Here is a 25,710-nt window from a genome sequence, read left to right on the forward strand (position 1 = left end):
AGGCTCTCACAGACCCTGTCAGCAGCCGCAGAGGCGGGAGGCAGCGCAAAGCAGCACCCACACCCGAGCCGCCGCCGCCGCCAGCCACGGCGCTGCTCGGGCAGTGCGCCCCCGGCCCCACAGGGGGCGCCCCGGCCCCGGCCCCGCCCGCAGCTGCGCGGCGGCTCGGGGCGCATGCGCGGGGCAGGCTGGCGGCCGCCGCCGTCTCCCTGGTGCCGCCGCGGCCGCAGGTCCCGGATGTAGCGGCGGGCGCGGGGGGCGGCGGGGGCTGGCCGCTGTGGGGTGCGGGCGGCGCCGCGGGCGGGAGGGGGCTGCTGGGTATGGGTGAGTAGGGAGGAAAGAAGAAAGCGAGGGTAAGAGTCGTCCCGAGGCTCTTGCCTGCCGGCTCCCGCCGCCCCGCTCGCCTCCCCCGGCCCGTTGGAGGTCCCCTGCCTCCCCTGCTCGTCGTCGCGTCAGGATTGCCCCGCCCTCTCCTCGCCGCACCAGCACCCGCGTCTTGCCGCCCCACCGTCCCCATCGAGGCCCCTCCTCGCCGCCGTCGGGCTGCGCGCCCTCTCCAGCCGCCCCGGGGCCCGGGCCCGCGGGGCCTCGCCGGAATGAGCAGCTCGCGGAACAACCGGGTGATGGTGGAGGGAGTCGGGGCCCGGGTGGTCCGAGGCCCGGACTGGAAGTGGGGGAAGCAGGATGGCGGCGAGGGCCATGTGGGCACCGTCCGCAGCTTCGAGAGCCCCGAGGAGGTGGTCGTGGTGTGGGACAATGGCACCGCCGCCAACTACCGCTGCTCCGGGGCCTACGACCTCCGCATCCTCGACAGTGCTCCCACCGGTGAGCGGCAGCCGGGGCCGGGTGGGAGGAACCCTTCGGCGGGGTGTGTGGAGGGGCAGCACCCGAGGGCCCGGCAGCGGAGTGCAGGTCCGAGCCCAGCCCTGCGGGCGAGTCGCTGTCCGCCCTTCCCCTTGTCGGGATGCGCCTTGCCCGATGGGCTCTGTGTGGGTAAGGCAGCTACCCTCCCCCCGCCCTTCGCATGGCTGCCCGTGGGTGTCTGCGTGTTCATCTGTCCGTGCGGGCTAAGGCAGACTGCATCTGTCCTGTGTGGCCGTGGGGAGAGGAGCTGACTTTTACTGTGGGTTAGACAAAGAAAGTGATCTGCCATGGAGAGCCGGCGCCGGGTGCGCAGGGCGGCAGGGAGGGAGCGGAGAGGGTGGTAGCTCAAGGGTTCGTTTTGGTTTTGTCCCATCCCCACCCCTGAATTTGTGTTTCAGAGACGTTTTGTAAGATGGTGACCGTCCCTGAGCCGGCGGTTGCGGGGAAGGGGTGCAGCAGCGCTCTGCTGAAGATTGCAGCAAGTGGTTGGAGTAGTGTTTTGTCTGGTAGTCTGCTCGCTGCCTTTTGTCTCAGCTGCCGGGCCAGCTCTGAGGTAGAGAAGGTGCTTGGTACAAAAAAAGAGTTCCTTCGGTCTTTTAAACACTTGGCTGCTTGGTGTTTTGTGCTTTAAATCCAGTCGGTTTTGGACAATGGCTTTAGATCTGCGCTGACATTATGCGGCAGCCGTAGCGTTGCGAGCACTGCAGGGAAAGGCTCCTTCTAGCACCTGTTTTCACAATGAAAACTCACAGAGATGTTTCGTTTCGTCGGAAGTACAGTGCGGCCCTTTGGGGAAGGGTTGGACTTGATGATCTGTGAGGTCTCTTCCAACCCTGATGATACTGTGATACTGTGAGGGTTGCCTCCATGCTAACGTGATTGGACTGATTTGTTGGGGGTACTTGGAGGTAGTGTGTCTTCATCTGGAGGATGATGGAGAGCAGAGACCATCTTTGAGCCAGCTCTGTGCACTGTTACAGAAAGGAAAATTACAGCAGCGGGGTGAAGCAGACAGACTTGTGAAGGGGCAGCGTCGTGGAAGTCATTCTGATTAGAAACACGTTGCTAAGAAAAAAAAGCTCAACACAGCACACATTGTGTAGGGCATCTTTGGGATGTTTTTAATTTATCTTCCTCTCCCCTGGCTTCATGGCTTGGTTTTGGTTGTTTTGTAGGTGCTCTATGAAAATGAGCTGAAAATCTTGTTGAGAAGGACCTCGGAGCAGGAAGTTAAGAGTAGTCTTTCAGGTTGTGGATCCTTGTCTTGCAGATGCTTATGGTTTGAAACTTTACCTGCATTTGATGTCGTCTAGAAACCAGTGGGACGACTACTGCTTAAAAGTGAGGTGTGTGCATAGATACTGAGTTGTGAGCCTCGAATACTCATTAGCTCTGCTTGAGCACTTTGTAAGCTGAGGGCATCCTCTTAGCTGCATCTGGAAGCCTGCTCTTAATCTGTGCTTGGGTTTAAGTCCCCAGTTTTGGTTTTGATTGGGATTTTTTAGCTGCTTTATTCCTTCTAATTTTCAGTTATATTTGTACTCTTATTTTAGAATTTTAATTTCTGCTTCAGGTAGGGCTGTGTATGATGCTAGGGGAAAAAACCTCAAACATTGCTGTTTGCATCCTTTTCTAAAGGCTACTTCCTGAGGTTTTTAGCCCATCCTCAGGGAACTGCTGCGTGGAGTTACCCAGGGTTGCTTTTTGCTGGGGGGAGTTATTTCTGTGGTTATGGCTCCCTGTGAAGTAGTAGAACCAAAAGGGCAAAGTTAGGCCTCGGGACAGTGTCCATTCAGACTGGCTTTACTACTGATCTGGTTTTGTGTTCCCGGGCAAGTCACTTCCCTTCGAAAGCTTTCCACCTTTCTGTTGTTATTTTTCCTCGTGGCAGTGGCTTAGAACGAGGGACTCTGACTTGGGGTGATAGTTTGATACCATCTCTAGAGGGTATTCAGATCATTTTGGCGTCAAGAGTTAAAGAGTGGAATTAGGTGGTGGAAATTTCTACTGGTGCTATTAAATGATGTTGTTGAGCAAGGGAATGTTTTGGTTTGGTGATGCTTTTAGCATGGTATTAAATCATGGCTCTTGCAGGTTAAAATGGACACCTCTCTGGTTCATAAATGAGCAGGCACAAGATGACTACATGTTTATAGTGATGATATACATAAAAATACAGCAGCAGAAATCAAAACGAAATCACTTATTGCTGGGAGTTCTTTTATTAGCTATTCAGAGCCAGACTTGCCTGTAAGTTCTTAACAATGGTGCTTGCAGCCAGAGCTGCTGCTTCGGTGAGCTTGCACAGTCACAGACAGTAGTGGTGGAGCAGGGACTCACTGCCTGGCAGAAGTAGTGTTTGGAGCTCATTCTGGTAAACAAAGCCCAGACCCTGCCCTCAGCTGGATACTGTAGGTGCTTAGCTGTGCTGACACCTCTGCTCCGGGGCCAGGACCATGCTTCCCAGACTTCATGATGTACTTCTCTTTTAATGGCAGGCTGTTAGCAGCACTGCCAGACTGCCTTAACTTTTAGTGACAGTTAAACAGCCTTAGTATTAACATTTTAAGACAGTCTGCTTTAAAGTCAAGCCTCGTGGATGATTTGCATGAAGGATGATTTACATGAGAGACCTGGGGCTGTTTGGTCTTGAGAAGGCTGAGAGGAGATGTGTGAGGGGTGGATGGATGAAGGTACCAGGCTGTTTTTGGTGGTACCCAGTGATAGGACAAGGAACGAGGGGTACAAACTGGAACCCAGGAGCTTCCACCTCAACATGAGAAACTTTACAGTGAGGGTGCTGGAGTCCTGGGACAGGCTTCCCAGAGAGGTTGTGAGTCTCCTCTGGGGACTTTCAAGACCCATTTGGATGTGCTCCTGTGTGACCTGCCCTGGCTAGGGGGTTGGACTCAATCTCTGGAGGTCCTTTCCTGCCCCTAATGTTCTGTGATTCTGTGATCTCTTGTAAGCTGTTTGCTCCAGAGGTAGTCACTTGGGTGAGAAGCAGTTTGTGATAGAAGCTGTTTCATTTCTCAGTGATGTCTGCTGTGCCAGTTGCGTTTGCCCGCTGTTGGTGAGCATGTTTGCTCTGGGCAGCTTGTCTGCGAGCGAGACAGAGCAGCTGTGGGAGGGGTCAGTAAACTGGGGCTTGGACAAGAAGCGAATTTTCAGGGTGGAGCTTGAGTTAGGCCCTGTGTGGTGGGCTCCAGATGGAGCGCAGAGGGATTAGCAGGGTGAGTGCTGGTCTTTGTGTAATTTGGCCTTTTGTCAGGATCTAGGTGTCTTGAGAGTCCCTTCTTTCTGGCAGCGCTGCGGAAAAGGAGCAGGAAGGAGGAGCTCTGGAAGCTGCTGCAGAGAAGCTCGAGGTCTGCTCACAAAACTCAGGCTCCTTGCAGGCACTTCACTTCTTTCTGCAGATTTGCTTTCCGTGCAACTTGGACAGAAACTCCTTTGTGATCCCTTTCCTCTCGTCTGCTGCTGGTTCAAAGTAACTGTGTTATTTTCCGGCTTAAAATATTTACCCATTTGCCTTTGAAGCAGGAGAGGTGCTGGAGGGCCTGGGCTCAGGAAGTGGAACCTGGCCGTGGAGTTATCCTGCAGCTGCAGCCGGGAGAGCTCCGTGTGCTGCCTTCTGCTAATGCAGAAAGTGCCGATGCTGGCTGTGGGAGGTCTGAATGGCTTTCTGCACTGTGCTGATAGCTTCTGTGACCCGAAGAGCTGCATCAGTCACCACAGAATCATAGAATGGCCTGGGTTGGAAGTGACCTCCAAAGCTCATCCAGCCCAACCCCTGCACTCAGCAGGTACATCCTCCACTAGAGCAGGTTGCCCATAGCCCTGTCCAGCCTCACCATGAACATCTACAGAAATGTGGCCTCAACTACCTCCCTGGGCAACCTGTTGCAGTGTTCCACCACCCTCACGGTGCAGAACTTGTTCTTAACATCCAATCTCAGTCTGCTGTGCTCTAGTTTGAAGCTATTGCTTTTGTCCTCTCCCTGCAGGCCTTTGCAAACAGTCCCTCTGCAGCCTTCTTGTAGCCCCTTCAGGTACTAGTAGGCTGCTGTTTAGATCTCCTTGGAGCCTTCTCTGGTTGATGGACATTTTAAAAGGTAGACCACCTCAGTTGGTTCATCCTCTGTATTTGTTTCTTCTTGCATGTAGCACATCAAATGCAGTTTAGGGCAGATTGTCTTGGTCAAGATTTTTTTTCCTGTTTGCTCACAAGTAGAAATAGCCTAATAGCTTTATGAGCAGTGATGCCTGGGAGGCCTGCTGCTTTGGTGTTTTAAAACATGTCCTTTGCTCTTCCTGCCCTTCCTCCATGGCTCCTACACAGTAATCTTCTCCCTCCTCATGTATCTTATGCTACCCTTGCTAGATAGGGCCTGTGCTTTGTCAAGTCTGGTATGTCTTGTATACAACAATTCCCTAGTTGGCTGCTGCCAGACAGGGTATTTAATGGAGTTAATGTAACAGAGGGCTATGTTTGTAGGGCCACTGGTTGATGTTCTCACACAGTTTGTTGTACTCTGTCTGTGGCATAAAAATTACCTGGAGTAGAAGAATGGGCATATCAAAACCTTTGCTATTGGTGTGTAAAGGGATCAGTTTGCTGAGTAGTTGGTGGTAGCTCTTGTCTGGTACTGCTGCTGTGATGTGAAAGGATTTTGGCTTAGAGTTCAAAGGAGAGTAGCAAGTCTGTGGGAAAACAGGTTTTGTTGGCTCTAAGAAGTAACTGAGATGCTTGACTTCAGCTGTGCTGATACCCCTGGTGCAGCAGCCTCTTGGGGTGCATTCAGGAGCATATGGCCAGCAGGTCAAGGGAGCTTCTCCTCCCGCTCTCTTCTGCCCTGATGAGGCTGCATCTGAAATGTTGTGTCCAGTTCTGGGCTCCCCAGTTCAAGAGAGACCAGGAGCTGTTGGAGAGAGTCCAACAAGGGCCATGAAGATGCTGGGGGGACTGAAACATCTGTGAGGAGGAAGGGCTGAGAGTCCTGAGGCTGTTCAGTCTGGAGAAGAGCAGCCTGAGAGGGGATCTGCACAATGCTGAACAAGAGCTAAAGCATAGGGGGCAATAAGATGGGGCCAAGCTCCTGTAAGAAGACAAGAGGCAGTGGGCACAAGCCAGAGCACAGGAGGTTTCACTGAAACTTAAGGAAACACTTTTCTCCTGTGAGAGTGCTGGAGCCCTGGAGCAGGCTGCCCAGAGAGTGATGGAGTCTCCTCTGGAGAGATTCCAAACTCACCTGGACTCTCTGATCCTGGGCAGCCTAATCTTGGTGGGCCTGTTTTAGCAGGAAGGTTGGAGTGGATGATCTGCAGAGGTCCCTGTCAGCCCTCACCATCACCTCTGTGTATTTTACTGTTAAAAAGTTCCTTCACTGGGCAGCTGTAAATTGCCACCTTTATCCTAAAAGAGATATCCCTAACAAATCATTCAGCACTGCGAGCAGCTCTGCTTCAGTTTCAGCTTTAAGAGCAAACAAGGATTTTGAGAACTGGTAGGCAAAGGCTCTAAGATTGACAGGTGAGTGGTGAGAGAGGAGTGGTGGGCTGGGTAATGCAGGGAGGCTTTGGGAATAGGTGACAAAAGTGCACATTACTGTGGCTGGCACATAAAGGCAGGAAAGCGAGGGAGCTGAGGCTGTTTGGCTTGGAGAGCAGGAGCCTGAGGGCTGCCCTCATTCATGTCTGTAAAGATGTGTAGGGTGAATGCCCAGAGCGTGCAGCCAGGCTCTGCTGGGTGATGCCTGCACAGTACCAGCACAAGGGGCAGTGGTGGAAGCTGAGGCAGAGGAAGTTCCATTGAAGCATGATGATTTTTTTTCCCTGTGAGGGTACCTGGCTGTGTTCCTGCGTGACCTGCTCTGGGTGATGCTGCTCTGCCAGGGAGCTTGGACTGGCTGAGCTTTGGAGGTCCCTTCCAGCCCTGTGATTCTGTGAAGCTGATGGGAAATGCAACTAGTAAAACCAGTAATGACAAATGGAGGCCAGCAGTGCTGGATGTCTGAGATGTGCTAAGGTTGGAGGGACACTAGGAGAGGACAGCTGTTTAAAAGTAACTAGGCTTGGTTAAAATCTCCTCATTACCTGCTTTGGGTTTTTTTTTCAGTGCAGCATGGAGGATGGCACAAAACTGGTTTTGGTTTGAAATGCCTGCTCTTAGGGAGTTGTGAAGAATATTCAACTTTAGCTTTTGCATTCTCTCATTACAGAGAGGTAAAATGCTCTTCTGGTTCACATCTGGCCAGCTGCAGGGCTGGAGTTTGAGTTCTGAAGTTCTCAGGCACACTTAGTGTATTGCAGTAGTTTCCTGAAGGTATTCTCTCGCTCTGTAAATTGCCTTTTTCAATCCCTCTTAAACAGCCTTTCAGAGAGCAGAAATGGTTTAGGTGACAGATACAGGTTACATTCGGGTCAGGATTTCAGTTTGGCTCCAGAGCTTACACCTGATCCAGTCTCCTACTTGTTCCTGTGCAGTGTACTTTGATTTACACCACAGACTGTTTTTCTCTTTGACAAAAGTAAGTTGGAAGGTGAAATCTCAGTGCTGGTGAGCACTCAGTCCCTGAGCTAGAGCAAAGTTTGTCTTCAACATTGTCTCCTTCCCTCCTGAGAAACATGGGCAGTGCCAGCATCAGGTTCTCAGTACTGAATGTTGTTAGGTAGATGGTGGTGAGTGGATGGAGACCACAGTGATACAGCCCATGCAGGGCCACAGTGCAGCAGGCAACCACACTGCAGCCTGTGGAAGATGCCATCAGGAGCAGGTGGACATGCCTTGAAAGAAGCTGCAGCCCATGGAGAGCACATGCATGAGCAGAGTTTTCCTGAAGGACTCCAGCTCATGGAGAGGACCCATGGTAGAGTAGGGAAAGATGTGAGAAGCTGTCATGAGTTGGCCTGAATCATCTGGGTTGAGGCAATCCCAAGCACAAATCCAGACTGGGCAGTGCCAGGCTGGAGAGCAACCCTGAGGAGAGGGACTTGGGGGTGCTGGTGGATGAGAAGCTCAGCAGGAGCCAGCAGTGTGCACTTGCAGCCCAGAAAGCCAAGCAGAGCCTGGGCTGCAGCAGCAGCAGTGTGGCCAACAGGGCCAGGGAGGGGATTCTCCCCCTCTGCTGTGCTCTGCTGAGACCCCACCTGAAGTGCTGCATCCAGCTCTGGAGCCCTCATTCCAAGAGGGCTGTGGAGATGATGGAGTGTGTCCAGAGCAGGGCCAGGAGGATGCTCAGAGGGCTGCAGCATCTCTGCTGTGAGCACAGAGTGAAAGAGTTGGGGCTGTGCAGGCTGGAGCAGAGGAGGCTCCCAGGTGACCTTCTTGTGGCCTTCCAGGATCTGAAGGGGGCTACAAAAAAAGCTGGGGAGGGACTTTTTAAGTTGTCAGGGAGTGATAGGACTGGGGGGAATGGAGCAAAGGTGGAGGTGGGGAGAGTGAGGCTGGAGGTGAGGAGGAAGTTGTTGAGCAGGAGAGTGGTGAGAGTCTGGAATGGGTTGCCCAGGGAGGTGATTGAGGCCCCATGGCTGGAGGAGTTTGAGGCCAGGCTGGCTGAGGCTGTGTGCAGCCTGCTCTAGGGTAGGGTGTCCCTGAGCATGGCAGCGGGTTTGGGACTGGCTGCTCCTTGTGGTCCCTTCCAACCCAATCAGTCATTCTGTGACTGTGACCTTAGACCCTTCTTCCCTATCTTCACTGATGTTTCTTCCCAGAAGAGTTTGTCAGGCCCTGGCGTGGGCTGCTCAGAGAAGTGCCTTAGTCACCCTCCCTGGAGGGATTTTAAAGACATCTAGACTCTAGACCTGGTGCTTTGGGACAGGCTTTAGTGGTGTCTACCACTTGGCAGTAGTAGTGGTTAGGCTCCATTACCTTAAAGATCTTTTCCAACCAAAACTATTCTGTGATTCTGTCTCCACTGGGAAGAAAAAGGGAGATGGAAGGGTTGGGAATGAGGGAGTGAAGTTGCATCTGGAGAGAAGTTGGAGTGTGGGCAGAAGGTGTTTTCATTGTGATCTTTCTCACCACCTTTTTTTCACTGGCTATAAATTTCATTTCCCCCAGTCCTGCTTTGCCTGTGCTGCTGATTGGGAAGTGAGCTCACTGCTATCTTGCGTCCCAAGCTTGTTCGTTTTCCTTTCACTCCTCATCTTGTCAAGCTGGGAGAGTGAGACTATGGCTGATGGGCAGGCAGGGTCACCCCACTGCACTTCTACTTCCTAGTTCAGATGGGAACCCAAGCAAGTATCTTTCATCCTCTGCAGATGTGCTGTTGATTGCTTGTGTTATAAAGATGAGGGAGAACTTAGCTGTGACATTTTGTGATCCAGTAGCAGCAGCTCTTTCCAGCAAGTGAAGTTCAGTCTCCCTCAGTTGGCTGTTGCCAGAGGCACACAAACCCACCTCTCCCTGCAGCTCCCACTGCAGTGCTTAAACATCCTGTAACAGGATAACCTCCTCCTGGCCAGCAGCTCTTGGCTTGCTCTGCCAGCAGTGCTGTGCTACCCCACAGAGAGTGGCACTGCCAAAGCAATCCAGCAGAATGTTTTTCCTCCTGGCTGTTTTCTGTCTGGGTGCCTTTCTTAGTCTGTTGGGAAGCGTTTGGTGGAGCGCTATGGGAAGATGACTCTTTGCTCACCAATGTGGTGAGATGGTCAAATCCACTTTATTTCCATGATACAATGACTTATATGCACTTCTAGCAAGAGGCGTGCTGCACCGAGATTGGTTACAGTCAGAGGGTCCAGAGTTACATGGAAGGTGTGCATAGGTTAACTTATCACAACATTCTAAGGGTCAGCCTCCATCACCACCCACTCCAGCCCCTTTGGTTATCTAGTCTCTGCCCACTGCAGCTGTGTGTGGGGTGCTCAGCTGTTTACAGCTCGATTTCCTGAGCTAGCTGGGATCCAAGGACGTTCTCAGCACGGGTTGCTCATGTTTATAAATTCTTGTGTGCTCTGCTAACAAGAATTTCTCCAACATTAGTCCAGTTCACATCTCAGGTCTGCTAGCCTAGTGGGCAGAATGGGGCAGCAGGGTCAGGTGAGGCATGCACTGAAGTGGGTGTTGCTGCTGGTGTCAGGAGATGGGAGAAGAAAGGCTCCATCTGTCAGGGTGATGTTTAGGGGTCTGTGAGATGGAGACGTGAGGCTCCAGCTGCAGACAAACGCTGCTAAGTCCCAGACGCCGCCGGCTCGAATGACTTTTCAGTCACATATCTTTGTTTTATTTTCCTTGTCCTTTCCTTAGGTGGTTTCCCTGACTTTTTCCACAGCAGCTGTTGCCTCACAGCGTGGAAATCCTTAGTTTATATTTCAGTTCACTCTGAGATGACCCAGTTCTGGATTCTGTGAGAGCTTTTTTTTGCCCCTTTTCCTTCTGCTTAGACAAATTGCAGAATCCTGTAGCACTCAGTTCCTTGGTTCTTTTACATCCAGAATAAATGTGATCCTTGGCAAACTCTCTTTCCTGAACTTCAGCAACCATTTAAAGGAAGAATCCACGGATGAGTAACTTCTCTGTTTTTTGTGAGATACAAATGAAACCATCAGTTAAAAATCACCCACCAAATACAACCCCTCAAACCCAAGCACCATAGGATCAGAATGGTCTGGGCTGGAAGGCACCCCCAAAGCTCACCAGTCCAACCCCCTGCACTCAGCAGGGACATCCTCCACCAGATCAGGTTGCCCAGAGCCCTGCCCAGCCTCACCTTGAGCATCTCCAAGGATGAGGCCTCGACCACCTCCCTGGGCAACCTGTTGCAGTGCTCCACCGCCCTCACGGTGCAGAACTTGTTCTTAACATCCAGCCTAAATCTGCTCTAATTTCAAGCCATCGCCCCTCATCCTTTCACTGTAGGTCTTTGGAAGCAGTCCCTCTGCAGCCTTCTTGTAGGCTCCCATCAGGTACTGGCAGGCTGCTGTTAGGTCTCCCCCATGTCTAGTTAGACTTCTATAAGGAAGGCAACAAAGCATCAGCAGATTATCTGACCCCTTTTAGTGTGCCAGCTCTTGAGGACCACCAAGCAGCAGTCAAATATTTGCTACGATTCATGGCTTTTGTTCTAGCTAATGCTGTCTCTTAGAGTGTTACAGGTCACCAAGTAGCACTGGGGAGGGTAGGTTGGCTCTTGGAAGAAGCTTCTTCACTTAGAATGTTCTTAAACACTCTAACAGACTGCCCAGGGAGATGGTTGAAATCCCCATCTCTGGAGGTGTTTGATGCAGAGATGTGGTGCTGAGGGACATGGTTTTGCCCTGGCCTTGGCGGAGTTAGAGTGGTTGGACTTGCTTTGGTTGGAAAAGACCTTTAAGAGCATCAATCCTGTGGTTCTGTCATCAGCAGGTACCAGCCATCACAGCCTCAGACTGAATAACCAGCTAGGCAGCTTCCTCTTCCTTAACCCTCGTGTTGCAGCAAGGTCACTTGGGTTGGGTAGGGGGAGGAACTCTAGGGGAGGTGTCCAGAGAGCCACACACCAGCAAACGCGTGGTAAATGTCAGGAAGTTAGATGTAGAGAGCAAGTTTGGCATCTCAGGTGTGTTGTCTGGTGGTTGGAGTTGGCAGTTAAGAGTAGGGGTTACAGGACTTGTCTGTGCTGCATCCTCACCACTTCAGCCCAGGCCGGTGAGAAAGGGGTGGATGCTGCCTTGCTGATGAGCCACTCTGGGAGCTACAGTGAGCGTCTGGGTGCCGCAGCAGCTTCTCTCGAGTGCCCGTGAAGAGCTGTTCAGATCTCTGCAGTGCTGAGTGCAGTTTGTGCTCCCAACGTGTTACCTCTTCTATCCTTAACTAAATATTTACTCCATTGGCCATGCATCAAGACAATTTTTAATCCTGAGGCCAGAAATCTTCCTGACTACATCTATAACAGAGACTGGGGTGAGAAATTGTCTTGGTTAGGAGAAATGAACACGAGCTGATTTTGCTGGTGTTCAGGGGGGAAATGGGCCAAGAGGAAGCTCATCTAATTCAACAAAGGGAAGGGCCAAGCCATACACCTGAGGAGGAGTGACCCTGCACCAGTAGAAGCTGCAGACAAGTGGCTGGGGAGCAGCTCTGCAGGAGAAGCTTGGGGGTCCCAGTGGACAATGAAGTGACCATGAGCCAGCATCGTGGGCTGCAGTAGGGGGAAATGATGAATTCTCTCTATTCAGTACTGGTGAGGCCACACTTGGAGTACTGGTCCAGTTCTGGGCTCCCCAGCATGAGAGAGACAGGGACATACAGAGCTCGCCGAGAGCAAGACTGCAGATGTGTTTAAGGAATCTTAAGACATCTGGGATGAGAAGAGGGTGAGGGATCTGGTGATGTTTAGCCTGGGCAGAACTGGAGTGGGACCCTAAGAGTGCATTTAGGTACCTGGTGGAGGTTGTAAAGAGGTTGCATCCAGGCTTTTTGAGTGATGTCAAGGGGCAGTCTGAGGTAAAGGACATAAGCTGAAATGCATGAGTTCCCACTTGAGAGTAAGGAGAAGCATTGTTGCTCTGGAGGTGCTTGAGCGCTGGAACAGGCTGCACTGTGGAGCCTGAATTCCTGGATGTACTCAGAGCCTGGCTGGATGTGGTCCTGGGCAGGTGGCTCTAGTGCTGGTTGGAGGGGACAATCTCCAGAGGCTGCTTCCAGCCTCAGCTGTTGTGTGGCACTGAGAACTAATCAGACAAGAAGGCTTTTCCTTCAGGTTTGCTCCCCAGATGGTGATTTTTCGTCTCTGCAGGTGGCTCAGACTGGGGACACAAGTGGCTGATAGGTTTGTAGTGGAGCCCCTGGAGGGACTAAAGCCACTCTTTCCCTCCCTCATTTTGGAGTGGCCTGGTTTTGTGGCTGGCTTGTTTGGTTCCTTTGAGGGTGACTGGCTGGCAATATTTGGTGCTGCTGCAACCTTTTAGTGCTGGTTTTTCTCTCCTGCTGCAGGCTGAGTGCCAGTGCTTCTCTCTTCTCTTGCCCATTCTGTGGCAAACAGCAGAATTGTTTTTTTAATGAGCTTGTGAGTGCAGGGGTGGAAATTCTGACTGACCACTTTCACTCTGCTGTGGCTCGCAGAGCTGTGGCAGAAAGCAGTCTCGAGCACTCTGCTTTTGACCAGAGCACAGCTGGGATATTCTTTTCAAAAAAGCCAAGATACAAAGCAGCAAACTTGGTCCAAAGTGGCAACAGCTTTGCATGAAGCTAATCCATCCATCTGGGAGAGCTTGGTTGTTATCCCATGTCAAAGTGAGCAGAGCTAAGCACGTCTCTTTTCTGCTGCACACAGTGTGTAAGTCACCCCAGTGATTTCCAGTCTGTTGTGCAGAGGTGAATGCAGCACCTTGTGGTGCAAGGTGGCCAGAGAAAGAATTCCAGGCTGCCTGTGTGTTTTGCTGTACTGACATTTCTGACCCTTTAACTTGGGGTTAAAGGAGTTCTCATTTCTTTCCTTGGTTTGTACAGATGGAAAAAGTCATGTACAGCTTCCTTGGGTTTTGAGCTGAGAAAAGACAGAACACCTGGGGAGCAGAGCAGCAGTGGGAGATAGCAGGCAGAGTCCACCTTCTCATGAGAGCCCAGCTGTAGTACTGTGGTGAGCACTGGAGCCCCCAGCACAAGAAGGAGATGGAACTGTTAGAGCAAGTCCACAGGAGGCCATGAGGATGATCAGAGGGCTGGAGCATCTCTTCCATGAAGACAGGCTGAGAGAGTTGTGGATGTTCAACCTGAAGAAGAGAAGGCTTCAGGGAGCTGGGGAGGGACTTTTGACAAGGGCTTGTAGTGACACGACAAGGGCTGATGGCTTAAAACTTGAAGAAGTTGGACTTAAATTGGCTATTGGGAAGCAGTTCTTCCCCATGTCGTGGTGAGGCTTTGGAACAGGTTGCCCAGAGAACCACAGAACTTTAGAGGTTGGAAGGAAGCTCCAGAGATCACTGAGTCCAACCCTCCTGCCAGGCAGCATCACCCAGGGTAGTTTGCACAGGATTGCATCCAGGTGGGTCTTGAAAGTCTCCAGAGCAGGAGACTCCACAACCTCTCTGGGCAGCCTGCTCCAGGGCTCTGCCACCCTCACTGTAAAGAAGTTTCTCCTCATATGGAGGTGGAGCCTTCTCTGTTCCAGTTTGTAGCCTTTGCTCCTTGTCTTGCTGCTGTGGACCACAAAAAGAGCTTGGCCTCAGCCCCTTGGCCCCTACCCCTCAGGTATTTGTAGACATTGATCAGATCTCCTCTCTCTTTTCTTCTCCAGACTAAGCAGCCCCAGGGCTCTCAGTCTCTCTCCAGAGGGAGATGCTCAAATCTCTCAATCATCCTCATGGCTCTTCACTGACTCCCTCCAGCAGGTCTCTGTCTCTTCTGAACTGAGGAGCCCAGAACTGGACCCAGTATTGCATGTGTGGTCTCAGCAGGGCAGAGCAGAGGGGGAGAAGATCCTCCCTAGCTCTGTGGGCCACACTTTCCTGATGCCCCTCAGGATGCCCTTGGCTCTCTTGGCCACAAGGGCACACTGCTGCCTGTGCAGAACTTACTGTCCCCGAGCACTCTGAGGTCTTTCTCAGCGGAGCTGCTTTTCAGCAGGGCAGCCCCAGTCTGTACTGGTGCCTGTAGTGGAGAAGTCATGGAAGTTCCAAGGTTGGCAGTGTTGAAAGCCAGGCTGAGTGGGGCTCCTGCTGTAGAAGGAGGTGTCCCTGCCCCTCAGAGGTGCCATGATCCTGTGATCGCCTCCCCTCTCTCCTGCTGCCTGTCAGGGTGTCTCTAGCAGCCGTTCTCCACCGTTCACTGTGTGGTGTGTGGCTTCACCTCCTGGCAGTGTGCGGCAAGAGGTGCTGATGTGACAGCAGTGTCAGCCTTGCTCTTTCCCTTCAGGCATCAAGCACGATGGGACGATGTGTGATACCTGCCGGCAGCAGCCCATCATCGGCATCCGATGGAAGTGTGCTGAGTGCACCAACTACGACCTGTGCACGGTTTGCTACCATGGGGACAAGCACCACTTGAGGCATCGCTTCTACAGGATTACCACACCAGGGAGTGAAAGGTAACACCTGGCTGGTTGGAGTTTTATTCCTCCTGCAGTTAAGTAGGAACAGTTCAGTGTGGGTAGCTTTTGAACTGCAGAGTTGGTTACTGAAACTGGGATTAGCTAAGGTAGTGGTGTGAAGTGTGCTTCCAATTGGAAGAGACCTCCAAGCTCATCCAGTCCAAGACCTGAGCCAGCACTGCACAGTTAACCCTAAACCATGTCCCTGAGCACAGCTCCACAGGCTGCTGGAACGCCCCCAGGGCTGGTGACTGCAGCACTGCCCTGGGCAGCCTGTGACAATGGTTGAGAACCCTTCCAGGGCAGAAATATCTCCTGAGCTCCAGCCTGAGCCTCCCCTGGGGCAGCTTGGAACCACTGCCTCTGCTGCTGTCCCTTGGCACCAAGGAGCAGAGGCTGCCCCTTCCTCACTGCAACCTCCCTGCAGGGAGCTGCAGAGAGCAATGAGCTCTGCCTTCCAGCAGTGAAATGAGAGCAGTGATCTTTGTCTGTCCCTCAGTGGTAAATTCTCTCCCTGAGCCACTGTGTGCTGTGCTGTCACCTCTGGGCTAACTCTGCAGGGTGTTCCTCTGTTAAATCTCTGGAAGCTTTTCTGCTCAATCTGAGCCTCGCTGCAGTCTGATGTGTCAGACAACTTCCATTTCCTTTTCTTGCAGAAGGAAGGTTTGTAAGCTGTGGTCATTCCTTGATGTGCTTTTATCAGGTTTTTCTATTTTCAGTGTCTCAGTTACAGTGTCTGCAGAACAAGACTGAGAACCACACAAAACCCCAGAATGCCAGGTTGGAAGGCACCCGGGGGATCATCTGGGGCAGCCCTTCTAGGTAGCAGCAGAGCTGAAATGAGCTGACCCAGCACCCTGCCAAGCTGAGCCTTCAGACTGTCCCATGGAGGAAACTGCAGAGCAGGAAGTGCTGGCTCAGTGTAGTGAGTGGAGAATAGGGAGCAGCATACAAACCTGGGGCTCCACTTAGTCCTTTCTTAGCTATCTCCCTGTTTTTTAGAATATGTGCCAGGGCTTTTTCCCCTCTCTGTTTTTTTTTAGCTGAACTTAGTTTTACAGGGTTTGTTATGGTGCCTGAAGTACAAGGTTTAGTTCTCAAAAGAGATTTTATGCAGTCACTCTTGTCATTCTTCCATGCCTTTGGTTGCTCCCATTGAGCTCTGTTCTGCAGCTCTTCCCTGGAAGGCAGTTTGATCAGCCAAAGAGCTCTTTATGGGGTCAAGGTTATCTGAGAAGAAATAGTTATGGTTAGCTGCTTGAGGAGGAGAATAAGGCAGAGCAGTGAGAGTCAGGGATGTCTCACGGGAGAAATGGCAAGAGGCATCCAAGGGTGTTTGGATGAAGGAAATCATAAAGTCTGCCTCTTTTCCTCTGGAGTCTGGGCTGTGTCTGGCTGCTCCTACCTCGCATGGGTTAAAAACTGGCTGGTGGCAGGACCCAAAGAGCGGTGGGGAGTGGAGTGGTGATCCCGTGGGCTCAGAGCTGGGCCAGTTCGCTTTGATGTCTTGACCTGTGATCTGGACAAGGGGTTTGAGGCTCCCTCAGTTTGCAGTTGACAGTAAGCTGTGTGGGAGTGTTGATCTGCTTGAAGGTAGGAGGGTTCCGCAGAAGGACCTGGCCAGACTGGATCCATGAGCTGAGGCCAGTGGTATGAGGTTCAGCAAGGCCAAGTGCTGGGTCCTGCACATGGATCACAGCAACCCCATGGATGCTCCAGGCTTGGGACAGAGAAGCTGGAAGTTGGCCCAGCAAAGGAAGACCTGGGGGTGCTGAAGCTGAAGCCCAGGTGGCCAAGAAGGGCACCAGTAGCCTGGCCTGGAATAGCAATGACGTGGCTAGCAGGAGCAGGGCAAGGATTGTCCCTTTGTACTCAGCACTTTTGAGGCCACACTTCAAACACTGGGTTCAGTTTTGGATCTCTCACTCCCAGAAGTGAAAGATCCAGAATTCTCCTCCCATTGAGGGGCTGGAGCAGGTCCAGGAAGGGCAACAAAGCTAGAGAAGGGTTTGGATAACGGGGTTGGGGAGCAGCAGTTGAGGGAGCTGGGGGGGGTTAGTGTGGAGAAGAAGTGGCTGAGTGCAGAGCTCTGTGCTCTGTACTGCTCCGAGAGGCTGCAGACAGGTGGGGGTTGGGCTCTGCTCCCTAATCGCAGGTGCTAGAGGCAGAGGAAATGTCCTGAATTGTGCTAGGGGGAGGGTTAGGTTGGGTTCCAAAAGAAACTTCTTCCCTGAAAGGGTTCCCAAACCCTGGCGCAGGCTGCCCAGTGTTGTGTAAGCGTTGAGAACTTTCTAAGATGCAGCTGGAAGCAGCCAATCTTTGCTTTCTGTCGCCCTTCTCTGTGACCTGCCTGAAGCTGGGGAATCTCAGGGCTGTGGTCTGTGCATCGGCTCCACCAGCTGAGCTTTTGCCTTCCCTGCCATCTGCTGGGTGCTAACAGTTTAGCAGGAGCGTGGCGCACTTCTGAAGAGCTCAGGAAACACAGTTTCAGCTGGAAACTACTTTTGCCTGGCAGCACTTTCCTGGTATGAAGTAAGAGATTTGGTCACAAGCAGAGTGGTGGTTTTGGGGACGACAGAAACGGCAGGAAAATGTTTGTCTTTGCAAGTAAATATTCATGAACTGTTTTCTTGAGGTTTCTCTCTTTCAGGGCTGGTGAAGTCAGAGTGGAGAGATTTGCTTTGGGAAAGTAACATAAATGTCCTGAAATTGTGCCAGGGGAGGCTTAGGTTGGAGAGGAGGAAAAATATCTTTGGTGTGAGAGTTGTCAGGGATTGGAAGAGGCTGCCCAGGGAGGTGGTGGAGTGCCCATCCCGGAGGTGTTGAAGAAAGATGTGGCCATGGTTTAGTGGCCATGGTGGTGCTGGGTTGGTGTCTGGACTGGATGAGCTTAGAGAGCTTTTCCAGCCCAAACAATTCTATGACTGTGATTTTATGACTGCAAACATCAATGCTGATATATTGAATGAAATTTGCCAAGGTATGCTCTAAGGAGCCTAGGTAAAGATAGAAGATAAACTGAGACGTGGAGGGGAAGGAGATGCAGCTCTCACTTTACAGCTTAATTCTGACTAAGACCAGCAGGGCAATTGCAGGGCAGTGGTATTTGCCCAGAGTGCATCCAAGAGAAAGAGAAATGCTGTTGATTGATTCTGTTCCTTGAGTGGCTTCATTAGTAGGATTACAGGTTTCAAGATACCTGTCTTACCCTAGGTCTGGCATGAGTCTCAAAAGAACAGAAGCTGCTTTTTGATTCAGCCACTGGCCTGGGCATTAGAGCCACAGAGAGGTGGTTGCAAGAGCACTGCTGGTGGTGGCAAGTTTGGAGAAGTTGTTACTAGAATGGTTTATATCATTAGACTGCAGCACCTCTGCTGTGGGAAGAGGCTGAAAGAACTGGGGCTGTTCAGCCTGGAGAAGAGGAGGCTCCAGGGAGATCTTAGAGCTGCATTTCAGTATCTGAAGGGGGCCTACAGAAAGGCTGGGAAGGAGGGACTGTTTAGAAGGGCCTGTGGGGATAGGTTGAGGGACAATGGTTTGAAACTGGTTGGACATCAGGAGGAAGTTCTGCACAATGAGAGTGGTGAGACACTGGAATAGGCTGCCCAGGGATGTGATTGAAGCTACATCCCGGGAGACACTCAGCATCAGACTTTGTGTGGCCCTGGACAGCCTGATCTGGTTAGAGGTGTCTCTGCTGAGTGCAGGGGGCTTGGACAAGATGAGCTTTGGGAGTGCCTTCCAACCTGATGCAGTCTGTGAATTCAAACTAATCACAGACCTACAACAGATCAGACACAGAAGACCCTGGAGTTCTGTCTTGTGGACTGCTGTTGGGGGTTGAGTGGATGTGGTTCGTACACTGACACCTGCATTTGTGGGCTTTTCTTTGTTGTTTGCTTCCTTCCCATCCCTGATGTTTCACTTTGGATTTTATTTGCTATCTTGACATGTGTGGGTTCTTCTTTTAATAACTTCAGGGTGTTGTTGGAGTCTCGCCGTAAATCAAAGAAAATTACAGCAAGAGGAATCTTTGCAGGTGCCAGGGTGGTGAGAGGAGTCGACTGGCAATGGGAAGATCAGGATGGTGGCAATGGGCGTAGAGGAAAGGTAAAAATGGAACTGAGTTAAGAAAGAAAGGACATTTCTGTATGCTGCTGTAATGGCCTCAGTGACTGTCCTCACTTGAGAGTGAAGATATCATGATAAAAGTTACTGTTTTAACTTTCTGGACACTTAAAAATCTTCTTCTGTAATGCTGAAGCATTTGGGAGGAGGAGGAGCTGTGTGCTCTGTGCTGTGACCACTTCTGGGAAATGTGGCAACTCAAAGGACTATCACTGAAGTTCTAAACCTGCTCACTGCTTGAGTTTGTTCTGAGGACTGCCTTGTCACAGCTCTGAGACCTTGGGCACACTTCAGCATTACTGGAGAGATGGTGCCAAAGCACAGCTCTCGGGAAGGGCTCTTTCTGCTCCTCACTGCCTTCTCTAGTCTGTGGCTGAGCACATTTGAGTAGCTCCTGGTTTGCAGTGCTTGCACCTTGGACTTTTGTTTTCCACCTCATAATTGCTGGGGTGTTCCCAGTTGAACCTTTTTGCCAGTACTGGATGTGGATGTTATGTTGCTGGCTTAGGGCATCAGGTGAGTGGTTCTGCTGTAGTTGTACAACAAGAGTATTTGGATTTGTTGGGAATTGCTTGGAGCGAGATGTGAACAGCAATTTTGCAAAGGTTATGACTAGCAGCTGATTTACCTTGAACTCTTGGAGGTTTGCTGTAAGTACAGCAGAGAATGTTAAAGGTCCTAAGATTGTGTCAGCAAGAATGAGACCACCTAGAAGGAGAGTCAGCTGCTGCTGTGTCCAGGTGAACTGTTGGGGCCTGTGGCATTTATTTTTTAATGCCCTTAAGCAGTGCTTAAAGTGAGAAGAGGCTGAATAAGATTTTTAGCCTATTTTATGTTCTAGACACCTGTGGAAGTTTTGGGAATTGAAAGAAGATGGATTTAAATCACACATTAGGAAGAAATTATTTGCCACAAGTGTGGTGAGGCACTGGGACAGGTTGCCTGGAGAGGCCCTAAGCCTGGAAGTTTTGGAAGCCAGATCTGGTAGGGGATGGCCCTGCCTATGGCAGGGGGTTGGAATAAATGATCTTTAAGGTCCCTTCCAACATAAACCAGTCTGTGAATCTTTATGACCTTTGGCAGTTCCTTTGGGGAATTTATTGAGAAGAAATAATACACTGAAATGTCTTTAAGCAAAGGATATTCAGGGGCAGCTTTTTTCATCTTGATCATTTCCCTGTGGCTGTGAATTTGCAAAGTACTTGGGAATCTCTGGAACTTTGCAAAGTGAAAGTCATAGCCTGCATTGTTTTCCTCATGCACGAAGCTTGAATCCATGGGATGGTTTGCAAGCTGCAAAGTGTGCATAGATGCCTACAAATGTTTTTACTGAGGACAAGACAATGGTAGGTGCAGCAGAAACAGCTTTTAAATGCAGTGAAGAATGAAGACATCCTGGGCATTGATTATTTTTTCCAATGATGTCTTCGTTTGGTGCATGGCCTCATGATTTCAGCAAGTGTCAGGGAAAAGTCCTTTTCACTTTCCTTCTTTTGTACCCTTGCTACACAGGTTGGCTCTGGTGAGAAAGTGTTACCTCCTAGCGTAGCTCACTGCCACCAGCTAATGCAGGCTAAGGCAGACAAACTGAAGCAATGAAAATCATTTGCATCCAGTTTCCTTCAAACTAAATGCTGCTTCTAGTAAGAACCTGGCAGAGCATCATAAAATACACGTGTGCAACTTGGATTCTGTTGTGGACTTCTGTAGTTAGATTACTCCAAATCCAAAAGAGCACCAGGCCTGCAAAGCTTCAACTTGGGCTGCTCGAGGCACCCAGGGAACTCCTGCAGCAGACAGAAACCAACTTCTGAGTCGGTTGTGTTGATTTGGTAAACCTGCTGTATTCTGGAGGGTTCTGAAGAGATGGATAAGGTTTTAAGATCAAGTTGTGCCTCTGAGTCTTTGTTACTGAAACAATCCTCCTCTTTTCCCAACTGAATAGGTGACTGAGATCCAGGACTGGAGTGCCTCGAGCCCACACAGCGCAGCATATGTTCTCTGGGACAATGGGGCTAAAAACCTCTACAGAGTCGGCTTTGAGGGCATGGTGAGTAGGACAGAACACAAAGGGTAAATTGCAGGGTGGGGGAAGGGTGGTAAGAGTAACTTGTGCTTTATTATCCTGCTTTTGTAATCTCCTTTGTCAGCTTGCATGCTGTTGGCCAGGGCATGGCAGTACAGCTGTGTGGCTCATGCATATACATCAGTGGCAAAGTCTGATCTGGCAACTTACTTAGAATTAGGGGCTGGGTCCTACCAGAAACGTTCACAGTGTAAATGTTTCCATCCCATCCAGGGTTATCTTTGTGCTGCTGTTCTGCTTCAGTTGAAGCTGAGAAAAAGCAGCTCAGTTAGGAACTTTTCCAAGCCCCTATTTCTTTAACTCTCTGAGCTCTCTTTGCTTCAATTTTCAGTGTGATTATTGCAAGGTTTGCAGTTGTTCAATTGCTGGCAACACTTAGAATGCTCCAGAGCAAAATTTTTGTCACTGGAAAGGTACAGCCTTAATTTGCTTTAGCAGTAAGTTTTTCTTTTTGACTTCCTAGCTTCTACAGCTGCTTCTGCAGCCTTAGAGAGAAAATGGGTCAGCCTCTAGCCTGAGTGCCTTCTGTTGTGGGGTTTTCTTATCCTAATGTGGGTCGAGGAAAGGTTACTTTGATTATCAACTGCTTTATAGCATCCTAATTAGCATTTTCTTTGCATGATTTTCTTGTTTGATGCTGCAGAGCAAAAGCATGTTGGCTTGGAAGTGTCACCTTGTCAGATGTGACATCGGAGTGTGGCAAGCCTGCCTTTCTGTGAAGTTAGATATTTTGCCTTACTTGAAATGAAGCTGATTTTTATAGTGCTCTGAACACCACTTTGCAGTAAATCCATGGTTTGGTGTCAGGCTTTAAAAGATTAAATATCTTCAGTGCAGGCCAGCTCTTCTGAGGCATGAAGGTGCTAAGGATGAGAACATCAATCAGTATTGAATTTTGTGCTTTGTGGTCCCCTGCCAGTTCTAACCAAAGTTAGAAAGAGGCAGTGGGAAAGAAGGTTGTACAATATTAAACCAAAGGTTGGTATCTTTCCCCCTTGTGTTTGGATGTGGTGCATGGAAAAAGAAAGCAGTGACAGTCTGGGTGGAATGAGATCCACACCAACTGCTCCTTCCTTGAGTTTTGGTGTGGTTTCAGTTGCTATGGTAAAGTTTGATGCCTGCATAGTAGGAGTGCTGTGGAATCATTAAAGATTCCTTCTGGCCTCCAAAAACCCACATTTAAAATAAGTTTTATTCTGTTGTGAAAAAGTTAATTCCTTATCAATAAAAATATATCTACTGTGTGTGAATCATTTATAGTCTCTTGGGAAACTATTGCCATGTAAGTGAGCATTGAACATCCCTTGAGTGCCTGGTTAGCCACTGCAGCTCTTCACTGGAAGGAGCTGGGGTGACTCTTCCCACCAGATCTGTGCCATTGGTAGTGTTTGGTCACTCATTTAACACTAGAGAGCTGTCAAAGCATGTGTGAAGCTACCTAGATATAGATAGTGAGGGTGATACAGAGATTATCTAACAGTGGGCACCTGCAGCCCAGAAGGCCTACATGCTGGGCTGCATCAGAAGTGTGGCCAACAGGTCTAGAGAAGTGATCCTGCCCCTCTGCTCTGCTGAGACCTCACCTGCAGTGCTGTGTCCAGCTATGGTGCCCCCAGCGCAAGAGAGATGTAGACCTGCTGGAGTGGGCCCAGAAGAGGCCAAAATGATCAGAGGGGTGGAGCACTTCTCCTGTGGAGACAGGCTGAGAGAGTTTGGGCTGTTCAGCCTGGAGAAGCCTCCAGGGAGACTTTAGAGCTGCATTTCAGTATCTGCAGGGGACCAACAGGAAGGCTGGAGAGAGGCTGTTCGGGGGGCATAGGACAAAGGGCAGTGGTGTGAAACTGGAGCAGGGCAGAGTTAGGTTGGACATCAGGAGGAAGTTCTGCATGGTGAGGGTCGAGAAATACTGTCGCAGGCTGCCCAGGGGAGGTTGAGGCCTTATCCCTGGAGACATTCAAGATCAGACTTGATGTGGCTCTGGACAGCCTGCTCTGGTTGCAGGTGTCCCTGCTGAGTGCAGGGGAGTTGGACAAGATGCCCTTCGGGAGTCACTCCAGCCCAGTGCAGGCTGTGAATATATGTCCACATGTATCCAAAGGACCATGGCAGGCTTCACGGCAGTGCTTTCCTGCTTGTCATCCACTCCTACCACAACTGCATCTTCAGATGCTTCATCAGGTGCAGTTTTTGTTTCAGGCAGAACGGATTCCGGGATCTCTGGCACGAATTGGCACTGCACGGAGTGCTGTGCTTTCTGACTTGGTAATTACTTGCTAAGCACACCGGTAATTAGCAGTGATGGGCCACTCTGTGAAGCTGACTAATGGACTGTCAGAAAGTTCATAAAAGGTTGAGGCAAACGTGGGACTTAAGCAGTTGGGTCTTGATGTGCAGAGAGTGTGGAGTCCCCAATATTCACTGTGCCAGTGTAAATACAGCTGGGAGGAGAGCCCTGCTTTGCAGATGAATAACTCTTGACTCAGATGCAAATGGGGCTGATTAAAGGAACACAGCTTATCATTGTCACTTATTTGATAGGCGAGGGGCTGCATCTGGCCCTGAAAATTAATCTATCTGGCCTGACAGCTTTTCTCTGGGAGAGACCAGGACTGGCTGGGCCAGCAGGTGCTGGCTGGCAGCTTGCATTTCCTTATGGCCAGATCCTTCCAGTTTGCTTTTAGTTCTCTGCCGCTGTGTTTCCCTTTGAAGCAGCTGAGGGAAGTGGATCTTGCCTTTTGTGAAGCCTGGCATTTAAATCTGGGAGACTGCTGCCACAGGCCTCGAATTCCCAAGCTGAAATCTGCTTTTGTGATGCTGTGAGGCACAGTGATGTGTTTGCTACCTCTGTAGCAGGGATGAAGTACTGCTGGCTGGTATGGATATTGGGCACTGCTCGCATTTCACATCTGTGGTTGGATCCACTCTGTGAAATGAGTCACAAGAAGGTTGTGATTTGCAATTTTGGGCTTGTTTCTAGTTTTTATGTCTTCACAGAGCACAGCTGAGGATGGTAGAGCAGGTAGCTTGCACTGGGTTTCAGTAAGGATTCTGTTCTGCTACTCAGCAGCACAATCATCTGCTATCAAAATTGGGGAAAAAATGGTTCCAGCAGCAGGAGGCTCCTGCCTCAATTTCATTACTTAGGAATCAGTTTTGCCTTACTAAATTTCGTTGCTGAGGACCACTTGACCTTTTTATGCTGAGATTACCCTGCTGTGCTTGCTTCTCAGTGGTGTGGCCAGCAGGAGCAGGGAAATGATTATGCCCCTGGTGAGGCCACAGCTCGAGTGCTGGGCTCAGTTCCAAAAAGGACATTGAGGGGTGGGAGCAGGTCCAGAGAAGGGCAACAAAGCTGGGGAAGGGCCTGGAGAACAGGGCTGGGGAGGAGCAGCTGAGGGAGCTGGGGGGGGTCAATGTAGAGCAGAGGAGGCTGAGGGCAGAGCTCATTGCTCTCTGCAGCTCTCTGAGAGGAGGCTGCAGGCAGGTGGGGGTTGAACTCTGCTCCCTAGGCTCAGGTGCTAGCAGGAGAGAATATGTCCTGGAATTGTGCCAGGGCAGGGTTGGGTTGGAGAGGAGGAAAACTGTCTTTGGTGCCAGAGTGGTCAGGGATTGCTCAGGGAGGTGGTGGAGTGCCATGGCTGAAGGTGTTGCAGAAAGCTGTGGCCATGGGCACTTGGGGCCAGGGTTTAGTGGCCATGGTGGTGCTGGGTTGCAGGTAGGACTGGGTGAGCTTGGAGGGCTTTTCTGACCCAAATAATTCTATGGTTCTATTAACTTAATTTAAATAGGCAGCAGCTCCTTCAGCATTGTTTTCCTCTTCAAGGTAGTGCCCTGATGCCATCTGCCATCACTGCAGACATTGCTGGGCTGTCCATTTTCATTCTCTGACCTTTTTCTGGTGGTGAAGTTGCTGTTTTCTCAGTGCAGTAACTGGATGGTAAGTCAGGGACCTGTCAGGCTTTCTGTGTTTCCCACTTGACAAGGCAGTTCATGGTCTTTGTGTCACCCAGTCACACAGCTGGCATGCAGAGAGTGTTTCAGCAGGGCAGAAGATAATGCTGAAAGACCAAAGTTGTGCATGGCAGGCAGAAAGCAGCATTGCCCCCTGCTCCCGTGTGCCAGCTGTGAGCTCTGCTCGGGCAGCGCTGCCCTGCGCTGCTGCTGCTCCTTTGCTTCTCACCATCGGGAGCTCCTGTCCACCAGAGCCTCACAGGCCTCCCTCCTCTGCCCATGCACAAGCCAGACAAAATGTGTAGCTTGTTTTCTTCTCCTGGAAAGGATCCTGCTGGGGGCTGATGGGTTGATTTCTCCCTCAAGCCCGTGTGTAGAAGCTGAGGGTGGTTCTGTGTGCTGATCTCCGTATGCCTGCGCCCAGCCTCGCACCTGTTGGGCCTTTTGCTGGGCATGGCATGACTCCAGAACTTGCATTCTGACGTGCCCTGTGTTGTGCTACCTTCCCTTCTGCACCTGCAGGTCCCCTCTCCAAACCTGCTGCCCTTTCAGCCAACTTACAGGTGCAGCTCCCCTGGGGTCTCCAAGCATGGCACAGCAGAGCTGGCTGAGCAAGCACAGGAGCTGGCAGCAGCCATGTGCTGGCAGCCTGACGTGGCTGGACTTTGGGTT

General features: G+C 50.8%; 1 protein-coding gene across 3 annotated transcripts in view; it reads left to right on the plus strand.

Annotated features, from left to right (window-relative positions):
- The first annotated feature begins 240 nt into the window (after positions 1 to 240).
- MIB1 (MIB E3 ubiquitin protein ligase 1) overlaps positions 241 to 25,710 on the plus strand; it is a 98,189-nt gene continuing 72,719 nt past the window's right edge. The window contains exons 1-4 of one of the 3 annotated variants that reach the window (XM_064170712.1): positions 241 to 825; positions 14,699 to 14,870; positions 18,854 to 18,983; positions 20,947 to 21,051. In XM_064170712.1, coding sequence (XP_064026782.1) covers positions 597 to 825; positions 14,699 to 14,870; positions 18,854 to 18,983; positions 20,947 to 21,051 — 636 coding nt within the window. In that variant the 5' untranslated portion in view covers positions 241 to 596. The remainder of the gene's footprint in view (positions 826 to 14,698; positions 14,871 to 18,853; positions 18,984 to 20,946; positions 21,052 to 25,710) is intronic. The other 2 variants (XM_064170713.1, XM_064170711.1) reach the window with 2 other exon arrangements.

The sequence above is a fragment of the Pogoniulus pusillus genome, chromosome 34, assembly GCF_015220805.1.
Source record: "Pogoniulus pusillus isolate bPogPus1 chromosome 34, bPogPus1.pri, whole genome shotgun sequence".
NCBI lineage: Eukaryota > Metazoa > Chordata > Aves > Piciformes > Lybiidae > Pogoniulus > Pogoniulus pusillus.